We start from the raw sequence: 26,027 nt of genomic DNA, 5'->3' as shown, positions 1-26,027 counted from the left end.
ATGAACTCAGCAGGTCTGGTAGCATCTGCGGAGAGAGAGAAACAAGAGTTAACGGGCGGGATTTTGCCGTTTTCTTTGTGCAAAGTGTTATCCCAGGCGGGAACAGCGGGAGGTTAGCCTGTTGGCTGTGCTGCCGGCTTTTCCCATCGTAGTTTTAGACACTTTGCCCAAAGAAATCCAGGAGGGAGAGATAGGGGATAGCCCGGAGATGGATTTTGTTGGATTGGCGGGACTCGGAGCCGCCGTGGCCAGTGCTGTGGGCGAGAGACCTGGCAGAATTCCTGAGGTTGCAGAAGGCCACGTCTGCTCTATAAGGGTGGGTTTAGAATTTACAGAATTTACAGTGCAGAAGGAGGCCATAGAGTCTGCACCGGCTCTTGGAAAGAGCACCCTACCCAAGGTCAACACCTCCACCCTATCCTCCCATAACCCAGTAACCCCACCCAACACTAAGGGCAATTTTGGACACTAAGGGCAATTTATCATGGCCAATCCACCTAACCAGCACATCTTTGGAATGTGGGAGGAAACCGGAGCACCTGGAGGAAACCCACGCACACACGGGGAGGATGTGCAGACTCCGCACAGACAGCGACCCAAGCCGGAATGGAACCTGGGACCCTGGAGCTGTGAAGCAATTGTGCTAACCACCATGCTACCGTGCTGCCCTTAAGGGTTGAGGGAGATGGAAACCGTTCACTGATTTCTTCATGGAGAATTGAGGGGTCAGTAAGAGAGAGGGGAGGTTTGTGGGAGGGGGTAAGGGGGTTAACGTGAGGAAGGTGGAATGTGGTGGCTTGTTGGTATCGGAGACCCCTGGTTGTTTGTTTGGTTGATGTGTTGTTCTGCTGATAGTCTGTGTATATATGTAAAAAGCCTTGATTAAAAATATTAAAAAAAAATAAATCCAGTGACATCACAGTGGTGGGACAGCAACATTCGAGTGGAGAATTCCCTTTAACTATGCGGAGAAGTTGAATGAACTTGGTTTGTTCTCACTGGAACAAAGGAGGTTGAGGGACGACCTGATAAGAGGTCTACAAAATTATGAGGGGCATAGACAGGGTGGATAGTCAGAGACTTTTTCCCAGGGTAGAGGAGTCAATTACTAGGGGGCATAGGTTTAAGGTGCGAGGGGAAAGATTTAGAGGAGATGTACAAGGCAAGTTTTTTACACAGAGGGTAGTGGGTGCCTGGAACTCGCTGCCAGAGGAGGTGGTGGAAGCAGGGACAATAGTGACGTTTAAGGGGCATCTTGACAAATACATGAATAGGATGGGAATAGAGGGGTACGGACCCAGGAAGTGCAGAAGATTTTAGTTTAGACGGGCAGCATGGTCGGCACGGGCTTGGAGGACCGAAGGGCCTGTTCCTGTGCTGTACTTTTCTTTGTTCTTTGTAATTCCCGCCGGTGTAAAAGCCATTTTTGGGATTCCCACTCAATTCTCCGCCCTATCCCCCCCTCCCCGGTAATATTTCAATGCTCATTGACCGGAAACATTAAATCTGTTTCTCACTTCACATTTGCTGCCTGACCACTTGTGTATTTCCGGCACTTTGTGTTTTTGTTTCAGATTTTCAGCATCCTCCGTATTTTGCATTTGTCGCAGAAAAGCACAGGTTTGATTCCCAGCTTGAGCTAGATTTGCTAAGGATTATCCATGCAGGAATGCAAGAGCTACACTTAACACTGTTGACCCTGGGCTAGGGAGAAGGACCATTTCCATGCAGTAGTGCTCATCCTGCTGCCAAGTATGTCTTTAGGTACATCAGGGGCGAAATTCTCCGACCCCCCCGCAGGGTCGGAGAATCGCCCGGGGCCGGCGAAAATCCCGCCCCCGCCGTGGCAGAAATTCTCCGCCACCCGGGAATTGGCGGGGTCGGGAATCATGCCACCCCCCGAATCAGCGTGCCCTCCGCGCCGATCAGCGTGCCCCCTGCGGCGATTCTCCGGCCGAAGTCCCGCCGCTGAGAGGCCAATCCCGCCGCCGTGGTTTGAACCACCTCTGGTAACGGCGGCGCGAGCGGGCCCCCGGGGTCCTGGGGGGGGGGGGGGCGCGGGGCGATCGGACCCTGGGGGTTGCCCCCACGGTGGCCAGGCCCCCGATCGGGGCCCACCGGTCGGCCGGCGGGCCAGTGCCGTGGGGCATTCTTTCTCTTCCGCCGCCGCCACGGCCTCCGCCATGGCAGAGGCGGAAGAGAATCCCCCAGCGCGCATGCGCCGGTGGTGACGTCAGCGGCAGCTGACGCACCGGCGCATGCGCGAAATGGCGAAGGTCTTTCGGCCAGCCCTGGCGCCGGGTGTCAAAGGCCGTTGGCGCCGGTTTTGGTGCCAGTCGGTGTGGTGCCAACCACTCCGGCGCGGGCCTAGCCCCTCAATGTGAGGGCTTGGCCCCTAAAGGTACGGAGAATTCCGCACCTTTGGGGAGGCCCGACGCCAGAGTGGTTGGCGCCACTCCGCTACGCCGGGACCCCCTGCCCCGCCGGGTAGGGGAGAATCTCCTTTGAGAGATCATAGGCTTCAAATCCATATCTGCGAGGTTTTGACTAAGTTACATATTTCGTTGCACAGTATATTGTTTGTTATTCATTTACGGGACGTGGGCGTCGCTGTTTAGGCCAGCATTTATTGCCCATCGCGAGTTGGCCTTCATAAAGTGGTGGTGAGTTGCCTTCTTGAACAGCTGCAGTCCTTGAGGTTTAGATACACCCACTGTGCTGTTAGGGAGGGAGTTCCAAACAGCACTGTTGCCCCAGCGACACTGAAGGAGTGGGGATATATTTCCAAGTCAGGGTGGTGAATGACTCGAAGATGGGAGGGTTCCCAGCTTCTAAATGGTATTGGTCATGGGTTTGGAAGGTGCTGTCTAAGGAACCTTGGTGAGTTACTTTAGACGGTACACACGGCTGCCACTGTTTGTCGGTGGTGGAGTGCTTTGGATGTTTGTGGAAGGCAGAGCAATCAAGCGGGCTGCTTTGTCCTGGACGGTGTCACGATTCATGAGTGTTGTTGGAGCTGCACTCATCCAGGCAGGTAGAGAGTATTCCTTTACACTCCTGACTTATGTATGAAGAAAGGATCAGGAGACGGGCTCACACAATTTGCCAGTCAGCAACTCCACCCCAAATTGTGCCCTAAATTGTGACAGTTCTGAAGTCTTTTCTTCCCCTTATTTTCTGCTCAAACTCATTTGCTCGTCTTGAAATCTGCCGTGAACTGGTGTAATCGAGCAGCGCTTTGAAGTCATTTTTCCCAAGATTTTTGCTTTGAAAACTATCCTTTGATACATTTAAGAATGGCAGCTTGGTAAATGTTGATTTATGCAACTGAAATTGGTGCTATCGCATTTTAAATCACACTGTTCATCCAGCACCTGCCAGTATCCTGAATTAAATGACTGAAAATCACTTTTAAATAATATACAGAACCATTTGCTAATGCAGATTGGGGAGCAGTAGTCACACGTTCGTAATTTAAAAATAAAATTTAAAAATTCTTTCAAAACTTGCGCCAGGTCCAGTATCCTTTATGTAAGGCCCTCGGGGCCGATTGCATTTTGGATTTCAGAGAATTTTGCTTCTCAAATGCTTGATATAATCTGACATTACAATAGCCTAAGCTGAGTCAAGAAAGAGTCTAAAGTAAGTAAAATGGCTGGAATAGACAGATGAACCACTGAATAATATGTTCACCAGAGACGTGCAAGGGAAACAGTGCAGCCGAATAACGAGATTTCCCACGCTAAAGGTCGATGAGGTTCAAAAGAAGTCGGGTTTTTGGATGTGTTCAGCTTTTTGGATTGACAGATAAAGGATACATGACCTGTCTTAGTGTCTTTGTTCCAGCTTAATTTCTGGAGCTTCCTCAACGGCCTACAAAGGAGAAGAATTAGTGCAAACTCACACTAATGCTTCATTCGTCCTGGCCCATGTCATGGACCAGGCTAGTTTCCAGCACAATGGGCAGAGTTCCCCTATCATGGTTACTAGGTCCCGTGTTGGGGGCAGGAATGGGAAATGTTTTCCGGCTGGCGGAAAACCAGGCCACATCTTCCGGCCCCGATCTCATTAATGATACACCCGGGACATTAACGCCATGCCGAGGCGAGGATGATGGTGTGGAGCCCGCCATCATATCTGGGTGCCATGTTAAAAGGCGACCGACATCAATGACCCACCATTGAAGAGAGAAGGTGGATTTCCAGGAACACGATGTGGCTGGAAGATGAAAATCCTCGATGACACTGAATCTGGGGAAGATCCACCTGATAGATGCCGCTCCCCCCTACCAACTGCTGTGATGTTCAGGGGTCCACGTGTGTTGGCGGCCTCCATCCCAGACACCGGAGGCAGCCCCTGGCACGTTTCAGCTGAGTCCCAACTTTGCCAGGTTGTTCCCGACATGTTCTGGACTGGCGTGTGTTACCGCTGGCATGGCGGAGAACCGGGCGTGGGTGGAAGGTTCCGGTCGGGCGGTCAACTGCAACCCATTCGCTGGATGCAAATCATTCTCACCCCAGCCTCCAGCGGGTTTCCAACTTGCCACGACGGGCACCTGCGGAGGATCATCAGTGAAATTCATGCCCGCATGAAGCCACTTTTTGGGCGCCCATCGAATTCTACTCTTCCCCCACCCTGCCAGTGAACCCGCCAGTGGGCCCATGGGAGAATTCCATCCAATGCGTTTAAAAGATCGCCGGAAGCTCAAGTTACGCAGGACTCAACTTGCACTTAAAGCTGCCATCTCGGGGGGGAGGGGGCGGTTATTATGTGTTATTGATTGGTTTTTGTAAACTCTGCATAAAAATTGTCAAAATGACATTAAAAATATTTCAAAAAGAAATTCCTCCATCCTTCGCACCAGTTACACCACCCACCAGAGAAATGTACCAGGCAAAAGAATTGGTTCCCCCCCCCCCCCCAAGAGGAAGGTGAGCGACAGTGCTCGAGTTTCACATACAAAGTGTGCCTTCAGTAGAGCTGCAAAGCAGAGTTGAGGAAAGTGACGGAGGCAGGAAGTTGAGAAATTCCAAGACTTTGGGCGCGATGTAACAGATTTTCAAAGTGTCATTTCAGGCAGGTTTGGCTGGGAGGTTTCTCCCCGGCTCTGCTGGCAGGCTTCGCCATCACTTTCTAGCCACGCGTGGTCACTGTTCGGGCCCTGGGCAGTGTCTCTCTGGGCTTGTCTACACGCATCATTTTTTCCATGACTGGGGAGCCAAACCCGCCGGCCACACTGGCTCCTCGGAGATCAGGCCACCGTTCTGAAGGTGTGCACCAATCTCTCAGTGAGGTTGAGGGTGCCCCAAAGCCCCCGACCATGGTCAATGTCACTTCCACACATGGGCATTACCCCACATCCCCTCAGGTGAGGACACCCTGCTATGGGGACGCTGAGGGGCCCCCCCTCTTTTCCAACGCCCCGTTTTGGACCTCCCCTTCCAGGAACCTAGCCTTCAACCCCACCCCCTACCAAGCCTTCTGAGGTCCCTTCCTACAGCCGCCCTTTACACCTCACTCATCACTTCTTTCATGGGCATGGCCCCCTCGGGCCCTGCTCCTTGGCAGTGCCACTCTGACACTGGCACCCCATCAGTGCTCCTGCCAGTGCCACCCAAGCACCTTGGCGCTGTCAGGGTGGCTGCGCCAAGGTGCCAGCCTGGCAGTGCCCAGGTGCCGGGAGAGAGCCATGCTGCCCTGTCCCTTGACCACCCAGGGGCCTCAGTTGGCCTGGGAGACCCCTAGGTGCCGAGTACTAAACGGTGCCCTCCCTGGAGAGGCTGGTAGATGCCGGGAGCCGGTTAGGTCCAGCGTCAGCACGGTTAAGAGGGTTGCCGCGTCAGATCTGGTAGATGAGGGAGCCGGTTTAGCTCAGTTGGCTGGGCAGCTGGTTGGTGACTCAGATCGAGGCCAGCAGTGTGGGTTCAATCCCCGTACCAGCTGAGGTTATTCAAGAAGGCCACGCCTTCTCAACCTTGCTCCCCACCTGAAGTGTGGTGATCCTCAGGTTACATCATCACCGGTCAGTTCTTCCCCCTTCAAAGGGGACAGCAGCCTAATGGTCATCTGAGACTATGGCAACTTCATTTACTTACATGTGACTCCAGGCCCAGTCTTCTTAACTGTCCTCTGACCTAGCAAGCCTTCCAGTTCAAGGGTAATTAGGGATGGAGAACAAATGCTGGCTTTGCCAGTGACATCCACATAGCGTGAAAGAACAGCAGTTTGGGCTGGAGCTCAGATGGCTGATAAACCCTGACAAGGCCTGGTTTGGACTAAATGGCCTGCCTCTGTGTTGCAATTTCTATATTTGCAACAATCATTCAGGCCTATGGATTATAGCAATCTTCAAATTCCTCCATGTCATTTTATTAATTGCACCATATGCTACTTCAGTTTCCACATCTAGGATCAGGATGTTTATTCCTCTATAGATCCCATTCTTCTGCTCATAACAAATATGCCCGTTGTCAGGATTGGATTGGATTGGATTTGTTTATTGTCATGTGTACCGAGGTACAGTGAAAAGTATTTTCCTGCAAGCAGCTCAACAGATCATTCAGTACATGGGAAGAAAAGGGAATTGAACCGAATTCAAGAAAATACATGAGAATACATAATAGGGCAACACAAGATATACAACATAAGCATTGGCATCGGATGAAGCAGACAGGGTGTAGTGTTAATGAGGACAGTCCATAAAAGGGTCATTTAGGAGTCTGGTGACAGTGGGGAAGAAGCTGTTTTTGAGTCTGTTCGTCCGTGTTCTCAGACTTCTGAATCTCCTGCCCGATGGAAGAAGTTGGAAAAGTGAGTAAACCGGGTGGGAGGGATCCTTGATTATGCTGCCTGCTTTCCCCCGGCAGCGGGAGGTGTAGATGGAATCAATGGATGGGAGGCAGGTTCGTGTGATGGACTGGGCGGTATTCACGACTCTCTGAAGTTCCTTGCGGTCCTGGGCCGAGCAGTTGCCATACCAGGCTGTGATGCAGCCCGAGAGGATGCTCTCCATAGTGCATCTGTAAAAGTTGGTAAGGGTTAATGTGGACATGCCAAATTTCCTTAGTTTCCTGAGGAAGTAAAGGCGCTGTTGTGCTTTCTTGGTGATAGCGTCGACATGAGTGGACCAGGATAGATTTTTGGTGATGTGCACCCCTAGGAATTTGAAACTGGTCACAGCTGAAACAAACTTAATTTTTATTACCAAGTCTTTCAAGTCCCAAGAAATTGCTGATTAGTTTTCACACGGGTCGGGAAGTTGCATGGCGATGATTTTAGTAATGCCAATGAGCATTTGTTTCTTATTCCATCTCAAATACTTTCCTGTTCCATCCATCTCATTCATTGAAACATGATGGCCTCCACAGTGAAAATTAAATCGCTTGATGAGGGACTTCAGTTCTGTGGCAAGACTGGAGAAACTGGGGTTGATCTCCTTGGAGCAGAGGGGATAATGGGGAACTCTAATCGAGGGCTTTGTTCAAGGAAGTAAAGAGAAACTTTCAACTGGCAGGAGGGTCAATTACCCAAGGATACAGATTATTTCCAAATTCATTCATTGGAGCTGGAATCGGGTTTGGGAAAGGGAATGGGAGGTGTGATGGGGAATGGGAGTTGGTTGATGGAATGGGAGTTGGGTGGGGGAATGGGAGTTGGACGGGGGAAATCAGAGGTTTGAGGCGGATTCAGGGTTGGGAGTGGGAAGCAGAGTTTGGGAGAAGGAATTGAGGTCGGAGGATGAATCGGTGTTTGGGGTGAATCAGTGTTTGGGGGTGAATCAGTGTTAGGGGTGAATCAGTGTTAGGGGTGAATCGGTTTTGGGGGTGAATCAATGTTGGGGATGAATGGGTGTTTGGCATGAATCGGAGTCTGGGGGCAAACCGGTGTTTGAGGGTGAATCAATGTTAGGGGTGAATCTGTGTTTGGAGTGAATTGGTTTTGGGGGTGAATCGATGTTGGGGATGAATGGGTGTTTGGCGTGATTCGGAGTCTGGGGGTGAATCGGTGTTTGGGGGTGAATCAGTGTTTGGGGGTGAATCGGTGTTTGGGGTGAATCGGTGTTTGGGGTGAATCGGTGTTTGGGGTGAATCGGTGTTTGGGGTGAATCGGTGTTGGGGGTGAATCGGTGTTGGGGGTGAATTGGTGTGGGGGGGGTGAATCGGTGTTTGGGGGTGACTCGGTGTTGGGGGTGACTCGGTGTTGGGGGTGAATCGGTGTTTGGGGTGAATCGGTGTGGGGGGGTGAATCGGTGTTTGGGGGTGAATCGGTGTTGGGGGTGAATCGGTGTTTGAGGGTGAATCGGTGTTTGGGGTGAATCGGTGTGGGGGGGTGAATCGGTGTTTGGGGGTGAATCGGTGTTGGGGGTGACTCGATGTGGGGGGTGAATCGGTGTTTGGGGGTGACTCTGTGGGGGGGGGTGACTCGATGTGGGGGGTGAATCAGTGTTTGGGGGTGAATCGGTGTTGGGGGGGTGAATTGATGTTTGGGGTGACTCGATGTGGGGGGGTGAATCGGTGTTTGGGGGTGAATCGGTGTTTGGGGGTGAATCGGTGTTTGGGGTGAATCGGTGTTTGGGGGTGACTCGATGTGGGGGGGTGAACCGGTGTTGGGGGTGAATCGGTGTTTGGGGGTGAATCGGTGTTTGGGGGTGAATCGGTGTTTGGGGGTGAATCAGTGTGTGGGAGATAAATCGGTGTTTGGGGTGAATCGGTATTTGGGGGTGACTCGATGTTGGGGGGGTGAATCGGTGTTTGGGGTGAATCGATGTTGGGGGCGAATCGGTGTTTGGGGGCGAATCGGTATTTGGGGGTGAATCGATGTTGGGGGTGAATCGGTGTTTGGGGTGAATCGGTGTTTGGGGGTGAATCGGTGTTGGGGGTGAATCGATGTTGGGGGTGAATCGGTGTTTGGGGTGAATCGGTGTTTGGGGTGAATCGGTATTGGGGGTGACTTGATGTTGGGGGCGAATCCCTGTTTGTGGTGAATTGATGTTGGGACGAATCGGTGTTTGGGGACGAATCGGTGTTGGGGGTGAATCGATGTTGGGGGTGAATCGGTGTTTGGGGGTGAATCGGTGTTTGGGGGTGAATCGGTGTTGGGGGTGAATCGATGTTGGGGGTGAATCGGTGTTTGGGGTGAATCGGTGTTTGGGGTGAATCGGTATTGGGGGTGACTTGATGTTGGGGGCGAATCCCTGTTTGTGGTGAATCGATGTTGGGGCGAATCGGTGTTTGGGGGCGAATCGGTGTTGGGGATGAATCGATGTTGGGGGTGAATCGGTGTTTGGGGTGAATCGGTATTGGGGGTGACTTGATGTCGGGGGGTGAATCGGTGTTTCAGGAATAAATCGGTGTGTGGGGGGTGTGAATTGTTTGTGGGGTTAATTGGAGTTTGAGGGATGCTAATGTTGACTGTGGAACACCACACCTCCTCCCAAACACATTTCTAAAGTACGGACACACATAAACAAAGCCCTTGCTTTGTGGAGTTAGGCATTCTAATTGAGGTTATGGTTTATTCGTTCTGTACTATGCATGTCACGTCTTCAGTGGCCAAGCAGAAATCTGATTCTGCCTGACAGATGCTCTGCGGAAGCAAAATGTGCAACGCTGCCCTTATGGTGCAGGGTAACAAACTGTGAGCCGCCAGGCTGCAGCTTTAAATGAAAGCAAATTGCTCTATCTGTCTAGAATTGCTACAATCATACCTCACCCGACAACCTCGGGATCAGTAGTAATCTCAGTGTAAAATGTCAGTGACAGGGAAAACAGCTAATGCCGGACATGTTGAAAGCATTTAGAAGGGGTACATGTTTACCCATTCACCCAACAGTTTTTTCAACATAAAGGAAATCAAATGTGTTGGGGTTAATTGCTTGGTATTAATCTTAAGGGTGAAGTGTCCAGTTGAACATACTTTGTGTCATGTAGCAATAGTCCCTCCTCCAGGTTGAACCGCCCACTCTGATAACAATTGGACCATTACTTCCTTTCCTGTAATCCATCTGTATTCCCTTTTGCTTGTTCCCATCTCCATGTACTTATTGATTTTTGTGAATTATTAGTTCCATAGATTCAACTTGTCTGCGGTCACAGGTATCATTAATTAGTGTGCCGAGGTCTCTGTGGGGATCGTTTGGCCCCGATATTTAGTGGAGGCGGCTTTCTCAGCTGCATGGACAAGTTCTGCTCTGAATGCTCCGAAATTCCTGGCTTGGTCCTTTGTGTCACACCCCCATTAAAACCAAGGGTGAATGGGTTTAATACAGGTTTGGTTGCATGGGTCTGAACCCTGTGGTGTTCTTTGTGTTGCTTGTTTCAGGATGGTTGGCGTAAGGTTCACAAGGATCACAAAATAGCTTGAACTTAAACAAAGTTATAAATTTATTAACTTGGATTAGCTACTAACTTGGATTCGACACGTACCCCTAAAGAATACACAGTTGATTAATAACATTGAAACTACACTCATCTACAGCTAATCTCACTACTGATATAAACTATGATCTGCTCTCTCTTACACTATCTATACTTCTGACTCTCTCTAGCTAACTCCTGCACACTCTCCCCCACAAGGCTTAGCATCACTGCCTTATATAGTTGTAACTGTAGCTCCCTCTAGTGGCTACTCTCAACATTTCATCTGTGCTGTACTGTTCTATTTTCTATGTAACCCTTGCAGATCTTATAGTTATGATAATACCACAACCCAAAGATGTGCAGGCTAGGTGGATGCCCTTTAATTGGAAAAAAAATAATTGGGTACTCTAATTTTTTTTTAAATGTCGGTTTGGTTGAGTTTGAGATGTTTTAAATCATTCCCCCCCCCCCCCCCCCCCCCCCCCCCCACTCCCCCCACCTGGTTTTGTCGATTGAAACTATACCCAATGTCGCACAGTCAAGGAAACACATTCCTCAATGAGTTGGTTGGTTAAGGGGTCGTTCCTTGTGGAATCGAGGAAGATCCCAAATTTGATTCCCAGACAGTGTTGAGTCCCAGCTGATTTCCATCACAATTGCCTTCACCATCGGGGCATGAAGGAGCAACGCGAGAAGATCTCACAGCTCCCACAACTGATTGCCATCAAAGAACCCCTGCTTTCATTTGACTTTGTGCAAATTGGGCCTGCCCCGATTTAATTCCCCTTGAAGTCAATGGAAATAAAAGTGAAGAGAGATGTAACACCAGTTGCCAATTTCGATGACCTGTTTTACACTAGCATCTAAAGTCATAATTACCTTCCTTATGCATGGGTTTTGGGTGAGGACAGGCTTAGGCTGGGCTGTTATCTAGCATTTTGGTGGTCAGCCCTGTGTTAAGCATCGCCTGTTGTGGCTCAGGAACCTCACTGTGGCATGGCAGCCTCTGCTACTTTCTGCTACTGAGAGAGACAGTGGGATGAGAAGGTGAGTGATTTTCTGGCCTCTATTTTCTCCGAACCCTCTTCTCTTACAGCCGAACCTTCCATTTCTGCTTGCATCTTCCAATGCCCCTCCAACCACACAGCCACCGGAGGGCACGGCTGTGGTCGACTGTCTCAAAGTTGTTAGTGCCAATATCCGTCCCCTTCATATCTCACTCACAGGGCACAGCCCAATGGCCAGTTCAGAGTACAGTATACTCTGGGTATACTGCCATCAAGATTCTGAGGGTCGTTGTTGAGTCATTGGAGCATATGCTGATAAAGCTAGTACACGCCAGGGCCTCTGAGTTGATGACCTTGTCCTGCGAGGAGATACTGAGGATGTCAGAGATCATGAAGATGCCCAGTGTATTGTATACAGATCTCACTGCTGGAGAGGAGTGCGCTGGGGATGCAGGCTTGGCGGACTCACAGTTGGGTGTCTCAGTCAGGTCACTGTTCTCGCAAGGAGCTTCCTCTGTGGAGCAGGTTTCTCTCAGGACAGAGGATGAACTTTCCTTCAGGTGTGGAGGGGCAATTTTAAAAAATCCACAAGCACGGTAGCCTTGTGGATAGCACAATTGCTTCACAGCTCCAGGGTCCCAGGTTCGATTCCGGCTTGGGTCACTGTCTGTGCGGAGTCTGCACATCCTCCCCGTGTGTGCGTGGGTTTCCTCCGGGTGCTCCGGTTTCTTCCCACAGTCTAAAGATGTGCAAGTTAGGTGGATTGGCCATGCTAAATTGCCCTTAGTGTCCAAAATTGCCCTTAGTGTTGGGTCGGGTTACTGGGTTATGGGGATAAGGTGGAGGTGTTGACCGTGGGTAGGGTGCTCTTTCCAAGAGCCGGTACAGACTCGATGGGCCGAATGGCCTCCTTCTGCACTGTAAATTCTATGATATCTATGATTAATCACTCTTGAGAAGATGGTGGTGAGCCATCTTTACGAATCGCTGTAAAACCGTTGTACTTTTAGGAAGGTGCTGTTGAAGGAGCTTATGGCGAGTTGCAGTGCATCTTGTAGATCAGTGTTTTACAAACTTTTTTTTGAGCGACCCATGTTTGTAGAATGGCCGACTCCCACGACCCACGCCGATTAACAACAGATTATCCATAATTACTGCTAAAAATCCACACTCATTGTTGGCACTTCTGTATTATTGAATGTTAATTTGTAAATTGAGCTGCTGTTTCACCTTAAACGACAGCTCCACCCTGACACCTTGCGAAAGGGTGTAACTCAGGATTATTTGATTATTTTATATCTTCACATCCATTGTTAGCATTTGGAGAATTGCCTGGAAGCGCTGGAAAGATTAATAGGCTGAGTATTGCACAGTTTTAACAACGTTATGTTCACGCGTTCAAAACCTAACACGACCTCGGATAGGAAATTAAACGTCAAACTTCAACTTCAGAAACAGGAGCCCTAACTGTTGAACGAAAAGCACGGTCAGACAGAATGTCACTGGACGCCGGTCAGTACTGTTTCCCAGGTAATTATGTAGCAGACTGAAAGCATGCTTAAATAAACAATGCTGGGCACAGCTCAGCTGATGAATATGCAAAACGTGCAGACAGGTTCCATTCCATACACCTGCAACATTCTACCGGCTCCTGTATACACAAGCGTAGCTTAGTCGCCAGCTAATGCCATCTTTGGTGAACAATTCAAAGCCCGATAAAGGTAGATGCAAAAGTCCTTGCTGTAGAGGAGCCGATTCAGCTGACCGAGTCCATGTAGCCACACGGCAGAGACGGATGCTTGGGGTGAGTACTTGGCAAGAGGGGGTGGATAGTGGCGGGGGCGGTGATGGAAAAAAAAGAAGCGCCCGTGAAGGACAAGAGCCCTCGGTGTGGAGAGACAATTCTGAAGTGCAAGGAGTGGAAATAGGGGCTTGGAGGACTGGACGAGGCTGTATGTCCAGCTTAACTGAGAGAATGATAAAAGACGCACGGGGTTTATTCATGACACACTGAACTCGAGAAATAATACGGATCCTGGCGCTGAGCACAGTAGCAGCACATGCCACACAAAGAGGATTTTACACATCTCTGACTGCAAACTGCCCAACTACACTCTGGCCCAGGCAGGCAAAGAAGTCTTCTACATCAGCCTCTCGCGGTCATACACTGTACTGCAGTGAGAATTTACCTAGAAAGAAAACGGTAAACATGTTCAGCCGAACAAACCATTTCAAGGGGACAGAAATTTAAGGTAAATGGTGGAAGATATAGGGGGGATGTCAGAGGGAGGTTCTTTACCCAGAGAGCAGTGGGGGCATGGAATGCACTGCCTGTGGAAGTAGTTGAGTCGGAAACGTTAGGGACCTTCAAGCGGCTATTGGATAGGTACATGGATTAGGGTAGAATAATGGAGTGTAGATTAATTTGTTCTTAAGGGCAGCATGGTAGCATAGTGGTTAACACAATTGCTTCACAGCTCCAGGGTCCCAGGTTCGATTTCGGCTTGGGTCACTGTCTGCGTGGAGTCTGCATATCATAGAACATAGAACGATACAGCGCAGTACAGGCCCTTCGGCCCACGATGTTGCACCGACATGGGAAGTCAAAAACTAAAGGCCATCTAACCTACACTATGCCATTATCATCCATATGCTTATCCAATAAACTTTTAAATGCCCTCAATGTTGGCGAGTTCACTACTGTTGCAGGTAGGGCATTCCACGGCCTCACCACTCTTTGCGTAAAAAACCTACCTGACGTCTGTCCTATATCTATTACCCCTCAATTTAAGGCTATGTCCCCTCGTGCTAGCCACATCCATCCGCGGGAGAAGGCTCTCACTGTCCACCCTATCTAACCTTCTGATCATTTTGTATGCCTCTATTAAGTCACCTCTTAACCTTCTTCTCTCTAACGAAAACAACCTCAAGTCCATCAGCCTTTCCTCATAAGATTTTCCCTCCATACCAGGCAACATCCTGGTAAATCTCCTCTGCACCCGTTCCAAAGCTTCCACGTCCTTCCTATAATGAGGCGACCAGAACTGTACGCAATACTCCAAATGCGGCCGTACCAGAGTTTTGTACAGCTGCAACATGACCTCATGGCTCCGGAACTCAATCCCTCTACCAATAAAGGCCAACACACCATAGGCCTTCTTCACAACCCTATCAACCTGGGTGGCAACTTTCAGGGATCTATGTACATGGACACCGAGATCCCTCTGCTCATCCACACTGCTAAGAATTTTACCATTAGCCAAATATTCCGCATTCCTGTTATTCTTTCCAAAGTGAATCACCTCATACTTCTCCACATTAAACTCCATTTGCCACCTCTCAGCCCAGCTCTGCAGCTTATCTATGTCCCTCTGTAACCTGCAACATCCTTCCACACTGTCTACAACTCCACCGACTTTAGTGTCGTCTGCAAATTTACTCACCCAACCTTCTGTGCCCTCCTCTAGGTCATTTATAAAAATGACAAACAGCAACGGCCCCAGAACAGATCCTTGTGGTACGCCACTCGTAACTGAACTCCATTATGAACATTTCCCATCAACTACCACTCTCTGTCTTCTTTCAACTAGCCAATTTCTGATCCACATCTCTAAATCACCCTCAATCCCCAGCCTCCGTATTTTCTGCAATAGCCGACCGTGGGGAACCTTATCAAACGCTTTACTGAAATCCATATACACCACATCAACTGCTCTACCCTCGTCTACCTGTTCAGTCACTTTCTCAAAGAACTCGATAAGGTTTGTGAGGCATGACCTACCCTTCACAAAACCATGCTGACTATCCCTAATCATATTATTCCTATCTAGATGATTATAAATCGTATCTCTTATAATCCTCTCCAAGACTTTACCCACAACAGATGTGAGGCTCACCGGCCTATAGTTACCGGGGTTATCTCTACTCCCCTTCTTGAACAAAGGGACCACATTTGCTATCCTCCAGTCCTCTGGCACTATTTCTGTAGCCAATGATGACATAAAAATCAAAGCCAAAGGCTCAGCAATCTCTTCCCTGGCTTCCCAGAGAATCCTAGGATAAATCCCATCAGGCCTCGGGGACTTATCTATTTTCACCTTGTCCAGAATTGCCAATACTTCTTCCCTACGCACCTCAATGCCATCTATTCTAATAGCCTGGGTCTCAGCATTCTCCTCCACAACATTATCTTTTTCCTGAGTGAATACTGACGAAAAGTATTCATTTAGTATCTCGCTTATCTCCTCAGCCTCCACACACAACTTCCCACCACTGTCCTTGACTGGCCCTACTCTTACCCTAGTCATTCTTTTATTCCTGACATACCTATAGAAAGCTTTTGGGTTTTCCTTGATCCTACCTGCCAAAGACTTCTCATGTCCCCTCCTTGCTCGTCTTAGCTCTCTCTTTAGATCCTTCCTCGCTTCCTTGTAACTATCAAGCGCCCCAACTGAAACTTCATGCCTCATCTTCACATAGGCCTCCTTCTTCCTCTTAACAAGAGATTCCACTTCTTTGGTAAACCACGGTTCCTTCGCTCGACCCCTTCCTCCCTGCCTGACTGGTACGTACTTATCAAGAACATGCAATAGCTGTTCCTTGAACAAGCTCCACATATCCAGTGTGCCCAACCCTTGCAGCCTACTTCTCCAACCTACACATCCTAAGTCATGTCTAATGGCATCATAATTGCCCTTCCCCCAGCTATAACTCTATAACATCTATAACATCCTCCCCGTGTGTGCGTGGGTTTCCTCCGGGTGCTCCAGTTTCCTCCGACAGTCCAACGATGTGCAGGTTGGGTGGATTGGCCATGATAAATTGCCCTTAGAACATAGAACATAGAACAGTACAGCACAGAACAGGCCCTTCGGCCCTCGATGTTGTGCCGAACAATGATCACCCTACTTAAACCCACGTAACCCGTATACCCATAACCCAACAATCCCCCCATTAACCTTACACTACGGGCAATTTAGCATGGCCAATCCACCTAACCCGCACATCTTTGGACTGTGGGAGGAAACCGGAGCACCCGGAGGAAACCCACGCACACACGGGGAGGACGTGCAGACTCCACACAGACAGTGATCCAGCCGGGAATCGAACCTGGGACCCTGGAGCTGTGAAGCATTGATGCTAACCACCATGCTACCGTGAGGCCCCTAATGCTACCGTGAGGCCCCTTAGTGTCCAAAATTCTATGATCTATGATTAACCTAGGACAAAAGTTCGGCACTACATCGTGGGCCGCAGGGCCTGTTCTGTGCTGTATTTCTCTATATTAACACTATATATTTGGGGATCATTTTGGTGACCTTTTGCCGATCCATGCAACACCATCCGGCGGCACATCCGCGGGTCGCGACCCCAATTTTGAAAATCGCTGTTGTAGATGGTACACACTGCTGCCTCTGTGCGTCGGTGGTGGAGGGAATGAACATTCATGGGGTGGATGGGGCAGTGATCAGACGAGTTGCTTTGTCCTGGATGGTATTTTGCTTCTGGATTGTTGTTGGGGGTTGCACCATCCAGGCGAATGGAAGCTAAATCTGGAGAAATGAGAAAAATAAACACCGCCCTGCAGATGTCCCATCACAATCAGGATAACCATCTCTTAATAATTGCTATTTCTTTTTCAGTTTTTCCAACCCTCTTAGACGCGATACCTGCAAGCCTTCATGTCAGTATAATACTATTTTCTGCAGCGGTAATTGTGTTTGCTCTGGTCGCTGCTGGATTCTTCATGTTCAATGCCTTTGGACGACCTTACGAAACGCTCCATGGTCCCAATGGGCTGTACCTTTGGAATACCATTGCCTGTAAGTATCCTCAGGATTTGCTTGGAATTGCGCTCTTTGTCAAGCTCAAAGTTTGACCAGGGGAGGGATGCAGGGGGAATAGTGGCTAGAGTTTTGATTATTCACCTTAGTTCTATTTAGATTGGAATTAGTTGAAAACAATAAAATCTTGACAAATAAGTCTAAATACAAGACTCCAAATAAACAAGGGGAAAATACTGTGCTGGATTCTGGTGTGGCCCGCCCCCACCAGCAGCAGGAACCTCCGTCCCGGCAGCCGGCCCATGGGGTTTCCTGGGAAATCCACGGGGGGGGGGGGGCGCGTTGCCGGCGAAGCGGACGATCCCGCCGACAGAGAATCCCGCCCATTTGAAAGGAATAGAGAATTCTGGAATGTGTTCACAATTGTGCACACCCTACTCAAAAATCAGACAGTATGAAAGAGAGTGTGTGTGTGTGAGAGAGAGGGGAAGAGCGAGAAAGAGAGAGTGAGGAAGAGAGAGAGAAAGATAAAGTAAGAAAGAGAGAGAGAAGAAAAAAAGAATGAAAGAACGAAAAACGAGGGTGGAAAGATATTCAAAGGATGTCCCAAAACGCTACACAACGAATACAGTATTTTTGAGGTGTAATCACTGTTGCGTTGCTAACAAAATTATTCTGTCCTTGCAAATATTCTCCTGACAAGATCCTTATTTGTTCTTTCCACAATAGGTTCCTGTGGCTTTATGGCGATGATACTGTTTACCTCAGAAGTGAAAATTCACCATCTGTCTGAGAAAATAGCAAACTACAAGGAAGCAAACTTTGTCTTCAAGACTCACACTGAAATTTTTGGATATTCCTTCTGGCTTCTCTTTGTTTGCACAATGATGCATTGTATCAACATCCTGCTCATTCGATTAGCTGGAATCCAATTTCCTTTCTCCAAATCAAAAAACACAGATTCGGGTGACAGGGGAGTTGACCTTATGTACTAACTGTGTTAGTGCCGACATACCCTGAACCTGTAGCACGGTAGCACAAGTGGTTAGCACTGTGGCTTCACAGCGCCAGGGTCCCAGGTTCGATTCCCTGCTGGGTCACTGTCTGCGTGGAGTCTGCAAATTCTCCCCGTGTCTGCGTGGGTTTTCTCCGGGTGCTCCAGTTTCCTCCCACAGTCCAACGACGTGCAGGTTAGGTGGATTGGCCATGCTAAATTGCCTTTACTGTCCAAAAAGGGTTATTAGGTTACGGGGATAGGGTGGAAGTGAGGGCTTTAGTGGGTCGGTGCAGACTCGATGGACCGAATGTCCTCCTTCTGCACTGTATATTCTATGTAAGTCAACTTGTGGCTAACGTTCCTTTAAAGTTGCACTGGGGGCTCTTACAATACACAATTCTGAGCATATAAACTGTTGTCTAAGTGATGCCTACTGCGTTTTGCCCACCCAAATGATATACGGTTCAAGGAGATAACACGCAATAGGAGGCTGAAATCAAATATGTGGCATTATTATCGGATCATTGAAAATTGTGGAAATAGCATCGAGTTGACAAGAGAACAGAACATCCAACCGGAGGGCTTGACGACCAGTTGAATATTGGAAGCGGCGACCATGAATGATTTCAAAAGGATGTTGGATGGGCACTTGAGGCAAACAAACCTGCAGGACTACAGGGATTGAGTGGGGAAGTGGGACTGACTGGATTGCTCTTCCAGAGAGCCAACATGGGCTTAATGGGGGTGAATGGCCTCCGTCACAGCTATAATGACTCTACGATGACTACTGCCTTTAAATTATTGTGGTGCAATATTAGCAACAAACTTGCTGAGATGTTTGTATGAAAAGTCTCTGACCCTTAGTTTAAGGAATGCAGTATCATATTTACTATCAGTGGTATGGCTTCTTTGATCAGACAGAGGAATTTCATGCGAATGAATACGTAAGGACAGGATCTTCCAGTCCCCCTTGAAATCAACCCCCACCACACTCCACCCCCGACCATGGCGGTTTCACCTAAGACAGAGCCCGTGAGCCACGCAAATGCCTATTGACTTGAATGGAACTGGAAGATCCCACCGATGGCCAATACCTCACCACCTCCACCATGGGAAGCCCGTCGCAGTAGGAATGAAAATTCCTGGCCAGAGGAGTAGGCCATTCAGACCGTCTGCCATTCAATTAGATCAGGGTCAAATGTCCATTAGACTTGATGTCCTTCCGATCCCAGTCCTGACAGCTCTAATTAACCCACCAACAAGCACAAACTGTTGGGGTCAGGAATTATGGATTGCTGCTGCACAGTGGTTAGCACAGTTGCATCACAGCTCCAGGGACCCAGGTTCGATTCCCGGCTTCGGTCACTGCCTGTGCGGAGTCTGCAAGTTCTCCCCGTGTCCGCGTGAGTTTCCTCCAGGTGCTCCAGTTTCCTCCCACAGTCCAAAGATGTGCAGGTGAGGGTGGATTGGTCATGCTAAATTGCCCTTGGTGTCCAAAAAGCTTAGGTGGAGTTACGGCAGTGTTCTTCAAATTTTTTTCCGGGAACCCATTTTTACCAACCGGCCAACCTTCGTGACCCACGCCGGCCGACCTTCGCAACCCACGCCGGCCGACCTGCGCGACCCACCATTTTCTCTTACCTTGTTTGCTGCTGACAAAAATGGAGGAAATGGTTTTGGTTCCTTTGGCCCTGGTACACGCTCCTCCAATGGAACCTTTTGAGTGAAGGTGAAGCCTTGCGGTGTCGGAAAGTATGGAGTCTCCATCTGTCCAAAGTTCTGAATTTATTTCCTGTAAAATTTTATCAAATAAACACCCCCCCCCGAACTTGTAAAGAATAAATAAAAACTAAAATGAATAAAATAAATGAAAAAAATAAATAAAACCCCCCCAAACTTGTAAAAAAAATAAAATAAATGAAAAAAATGAATACAGCCCCCCCCCCGAACTTGTAAAAAAAATAAAATGAATAAAATAAATGAAAATAATAAAAATTAAATGAATAAAATAAATGAAGAAAAACCAAATAAAAGCTGCAACCGTTTTTAAAAAATAGCGGCCACGGCATGCGCACCGATCATCGTGCGCCCATGTGCAATGCGGCCAAATTTGTTTTACATGTTCGCGGAATGCGCATGCACGCCGATGATCGTGCGCACATGCGCAATGCGGCCGAATATTTTTATTCCACATGTTCGCGGGCGTTATGAAAAGCCGGCAGCTGCGTCAGGATTTGAGCGATTGGGAGCACCGCGGACACGGCTCCGCGACCCTCCCGACACCCGCCCGCGACCCACCCGTGGGTCGTGCCCCCGACTTTGAAGAACACTGGGTTACGGGATAGGGTGGAGGCATGGGCTTAAGTAGGGTGCTCGTTCCAAGAGCCAGTGCAGACTCGATGGGCTGAATGGCCTGCATCTGCACTGTAAATTCTGTGATTCTATAAGTGTATTTCTGAATTTGCTCCGAAATACCCTGGCTCTAACTTTAAGAACATGTCCATTTGTTCTTCAGTCAGTATTAATAACACACAAGACAATATCAAGCCCTGTAACATTTAGAAGGAATTCATTTTTGCTGAAGCATTATAAGAGGTTATTCTTAGCTTTAAAAGACTTCAGTGTTAAAAGAGTTGTAATATCTATTAGGTTGCATTTTCAACAAGAACTGTTTCAGTGAATTTACACAGTGCCGAGATTGCCTACATTCCATTCTGTAGCATTCTGCCTTTATTCAACATGATGAACCATTAAATTTGTTTCTGATGTGAGGTTATAACAATTGTTTATGTATCTATTGGCGATTGGTGAGTCTGCAACTAGTTAGATCTCTTGAGGTGGACACGGTTGGAAATTCCTGCCCATGGTCCACAGCTCTTAAAGGAGATGCGCCCCATGGGGCAACCCCAAGTCCCAGTTGGGGAAATAAAGACAAGTGACCAGCTCCTGGGCTTCTGCCATTGGTGGGCTTTGGAATACAAAAACGTTGTTCTTTCCATTTCAATAACCAGATGCTGTGTTGGAGGTTAGATATTTTTTCACTGTAGTGGTCAGGATCTCCAGTGTAATAACCTGAAGTGATTTGAATGCACAAATCCCGCAGAAAATGAAATAAACCTTCAGCATCTTTCACTGTGGAAGGAATGCCGCCACTCGCCCATGCCCTCGCTCCTGCACTGCTTCGGTTCATTGCACATGTGGGCGGAGATTTCCACGCAGTTTTGGGAAAATGTGACTTGCGCATTTTTCTGCCTTCTGAACTGCACACCCACCCAGGATTTCTGTCTTCTCACGCAGAGTTTGGTTTGCAGTGCATTTTGTGATGGACTGTAAGAGGAATGAGGTTGCAGAGGCGAACGGTTTAGAAGGCTGGCCTTGGCACTCAGACACAGTAACTCAGCTCTCAACATTATATATACATAAATGCGGCACGGTGGCACAGAGGTTAGCACTGCTGCCTCACAGCACCAGAGACCCGGGTTCAATTCCGACCTTGGGTGACTGTGTGGAGTTTGCACATCTTCCCCATGTTGCCGTGGGTTTCCTCTGGGCGCTCCAGTTTCCTCCCACAGTCCAAAGATGTGCAGGTAAGGGGGATTGGTCATGCTAAATTGCCCCTTAGAGTTCAAACATGTGCAGGTTAGATGGGGGTGACAGGGATAGGGCAGTGGGGGGGGGGGGGGGGGGGGGGCTGGTTGGATGTTCTTTCAGAGGTTGGTGCAGACCCGATGGGCTGAATTGCCTCCTTCTGTACTATAGGAATCCTAACCACTCATTCCCCACCCACCGCAATGCCACCCCTTACACCCTCGGATTGCCAGACCACCCCTATGCATCCTCAGATCACCATGCCCAGCCCATGTTCCTACATGCATTCTCCAAAGCCACTCACCCAGTATCCACTAAGTACACTCCTCGGGCACCATGTATTCTGAGAAGACATAAAAGGCAGAGGATGATATTGCAACCTTGTAAAAACAGTCATTCCCCTGAATGGCTGTGTTAACAGAACTGATGACTCCACTTGTTGTTGGACCTCAGCCAAGCATTCATAATGATCACTACTAATAAAATCTTATTGCAACTACATGAGTCCAAAATTGAAAGAACAAAGGGTGCCTCCATTTCTCAACAGATTGCAATTTATGGAAGGGAGCAGGTGTTTAGAATTTTGTTAACCTTTCAAAAGCACAGGATGGTTTTTTCACAGCCCGAACTTCCCGTGCATTTGAATCTCAGTATTAATAATATGATGACAAGGAAAGTGTATCAACATGTTTTCTACATTGTTGAATGCATTATAGCTCTTTCGCCAATGGAGAAAATACTGTAATGCTTGTCAACACTTAGAAAATGGTGGTTGATATAATGGTTAACTTAACTTTGCAGGACAGGTTTCCATGATGAATCACTGCATTTACATGACAATACAACATCTAATAGTGATATTTGATGGTGTCAAAAGATTTACACTTACCGTTTGGAATGTTCCCAACTCCTCAGCAGGCTTTCCCCAGTCATTATAAACTCATCAAGGAGGAGCGGCCTCCGGGCTTCCAAAACCCACAACAACACACACAAATCGTGTACAGGAAGAAACACGTTTGTTCTGTGATCCTCGCAATGCAAGGGGTATGTGTGGTTTTGCACCCAAAACCATTCTCAACTACAAAAAGGTGACATAAAACGGGATGGGATCGAGGAAAATAGTTTCTCCCGAGTTAACCCGATTCCCAATTCCACTGGGAGATGAAAATCCAGCTCCTGGTGTATCTTCGAGAAAGGACATACCTGCGTTTTCAGTTATAATAGACTGCATTGTTTCCATTTTCCAGAATTTCTTATTATGGCTGATCCCATTATGATTGTTTGATCAGATTAAAATGGTCCAGAACCGCTCATCTCAACAGGGGTCTGGGAACACAATTTGATTGAGTTGATTAGCTGTCTTTGATGTGGTTAATGAAATTCATTATTGTTGGTTTTTACAACAAACTGACCATTTGAGGCAATTTAGTGTTTTGGGAATTTTTTAAGGGTAGTTTTTTTTTCGGAATGGTATATTTAGGAATGCGATGAAATTGTTAGACTTTTTTTTAAGTGTCCATTTTAAAGACCTTCTGAGGGCTGTCAGCTGATGCTGGGTGAGTGGCTATGGAGGAGCATGGGGTGCTATGAAAGTATGGGGGGGCGTGGAGGGGATTTGAGGGGACATGGGAGCTTGGGGGCGTGAGATGGCATGGAGACATGAGGGAGTTTGTGGGTGGGTGGGATAAGGATTTGAGTAGCTCACATTCTTCTATAAAAGTGGCCAACGCCTCAGTAAATGGAGGCAAACATTTTCGCCTGCCAGCCTTAGCATCCGCTTGCCTTTGTTGCCGCCTAGGGGCCTCCACTCGGAATGAAAATACAGTGAGCAGCAGGATTCCCCTGTGATCATAAATCATTTTACTTAAATGTAAGTGTAAACATTTCAATCTGTACAATGTAATAAAAGTCTCATTCAGAAAGTCTGTTGTTGATAGTGGAAAAAAAACTACCTGCTTCAAGTCGGCAAGTTTCCCAACTCGTCCTCACCACCTTCTCTCTGGAACGCCAGCCCGTAGGGAGCATTCTATACGCCATCATATTGAACCACCATCGGATTTCCCGTTCCTGTACAATATCTCGCCAACCGTCTCATTTCAACACTTCTGTGTTCTGTACTTTGCATGTTTTCGAATGGTACCCAGCTGCACAGTTGCTGAAGGTTCCAGGTCTGACAACACCTCAATTATAAAATTCTCATTCTTGTTTTCAAATGTCTTTTCTTGCTTTCCTCTCCCTGCAACTTTCTCCAGCTTTACAACCCTCCAAGATCTCTCTGTACTCATCCAATTCTGCTCTATTATACACAGCCCAATATTGATCCACCATTGGCAGCCTTGTTTACAGGTGGAGGCAGTGGGGCCGTGGTATTGTTGTTGGACTGGTAATCCGGAGACCCCGGATAATGATCTGGGAACTGGGTTCAAATCCCACCAGTTGAAATTTGAATTCAGTACAAATCTGGGGCGGGATTCTCCGGCTGCGCCTGCCTGGTGACTGGAAATTCCCGTCCAAGGTCAATGGTCCACGTCCTACCTGTGGCGATCTTACGACGGGCAGGGCGGAAGAATCCAGCCCCTGGAATTTAAAGTCTAATGATGGCCATAACATCATTGTTGTGAGCCCATCTGATGCACTGCTGTCCTTATCTTGTCTGGCCTACATGTGACTCTTAAATGCCATATGAATTAGTCTAGCAAGCCACTCTGTTCAAGGGCAATTAGGGATGGAAAATAAATGCTAGTCCAGGATGAATGAATTTTTAAAAAGTTGCCTCAACCCCCAAGCACTGGAATAGCCTTGCTGTAGGTGTATAGAATTATGAGGGGAAGAGGTACAATGGACAGGATAAAATTGTCTCCCTTGGTGGAGAATTCTAGAACCAGGGGACATAGATTCAAGATAAGTAGCTGAGGAGATATGAGGAAAAACGTTTTACGCTGAGGGTAGTGGGTGGTCTAGAATTCACTGCCCGAGTTGGTGGCGAAGGCAGACACCTTAAACTCTTTTAAAAAGTACCTGGATCTGCGCCTTAAGTGCTGTAAGCTACAGGGCTGTAGACCAAATGCAGGAAGGTGGAATTAGAAAGTGCACCCAGGTGTCCTCAGGCTGGACAAGATGGGCCGAATGGCCTCCTGTGTTGTAACGTTTCTATGGTTCCAACTTTCCATCTCTCACCTGCTCTCATTTAAGGTGCTACTGAAAACCTACCTTGGTGCCTGAAATTATTTTACAATGCACCGTATGAAGCTCTTTGAAACCCTTTGCAAGATAAATGCATGTTACTACCGTGACATCATGCTGGTGAAAGAAATGGTGCTGAACTGGGCTCGATCAGAAATGTAGGATGCCTTGGAGGCAGGAAAGCTTCAAAGAGTGGAAGGAAAAGTAATTCCCAGAAGGTGGATTTTTTTATATATATAAAACTGCTGCAAACTGCAAGTGAAAAGATTAACCAACTTTTGATCGAGGCAGGGAAACATTGCTTTGTGCCATTCATCTCCAAAGAATAAAGATTTGGAAGCGCTGAGGCAAATTAATTAATTCACAATATTAACATAACAAATGAAAATTAACAAGCATAAATAACGGAGGCATACCAGCAGAAGCATCCAGAATATCCGTTACCATGGTGCTGCATTGTATTCTATCTTCATGGTTTTGCATCAATCCTGGCTACACATAGGAAATACAGTTTTGGCAGGAGTTTGGAACAGGTTGCCAGTGATTGCCGATGGCTTAATGTATCGTTAAAAGCAATAGATGGACTTGAAAAACTTTGAAAATATGTCATTAGGATGGAGGATTCAGGAAATGGGTTATTTGCTCCGCATTAAATTCCTGCATTAATCAAAGCAAGGTTTAACACGGCACTGTTCGTACAAAACGAACAATGCATTTTAAGAAGTCTTTCCTCCGATCAATTTAGTGATAGGATCATCCGGGGCAGAAGGTGGCTATTGAGCCCATCATCTCTGTGCTGGCTCTTTGAAAGAGCTGTACAATTCATAGAATCATAGAACTTACAGTGCAGAAGGAAGCCATTCGGCCCATTGAGTCTTGGAAAGAGCACCTCATTTAAGCTCTCACCTCCAACCTATCCCCGTAACCCAGTAAACCCACCTAACCTTTTTGGACACTAAGGGCAATTTATCATGGCCAATCCACCTAACCTGCACATCTTCGGACTGTGGGAGGAAACCGGAGCATCCAGAGGAAACCCACGCAGACACGGGGAGAATGTGCAGATTCCGCACAGACAGTGACCCAAGCTGAGAATCGAACCTGGGACCCT

The 26,027-nt window shown here is 48.0% G+C and overlaps 1 protein-coding gene across 1 annotated transcript in view; it reads left to right on the top strand.

Moving 5' to 3' along the window:
- The window catches only part of clrn1 (clarin 1), a 35,797-nt gene extending 17,507 nt beyond the window's left edge, over positions 1–18,290 (top strand). Inside the window, exons 2-3 of the mRNA XM_038816949.1 lie at positions 17,008–17,187; positions 17,878–18,290. Coding sequence (XP_038672877.1) covers positions 17,008–17,187; positions 17,878–18,143 — 446 coding nt within the window. The 3' untranslated portion in view covers positions 18,144–18,290. The remainder of the gene's footprint in view (positions 1–17,007; positions 17,188–17,877) is intronic.
- Positions 18,291–26,027: the final 7,737 nt, after the last annotated feature.

This window comes from Scyliorhinus canicula, chromosome 13 (genome assembly GCF_902713615.1).
Source record: "Scyliorhinus canicula chromosome 13, sScyCan1.1, whole genome shotgun sequence".
NCBI classification, from domain to species: Eukaryota; Metazoa; Chordata; class Chondrichthyes; order Carcharhiniformes; family Scyliorhinidae; genus Scyliorhinus; species Scyliorhinus canicula.
This window is presented reverse-complemented; position numbering and strand designations above follow the sequence as displayed.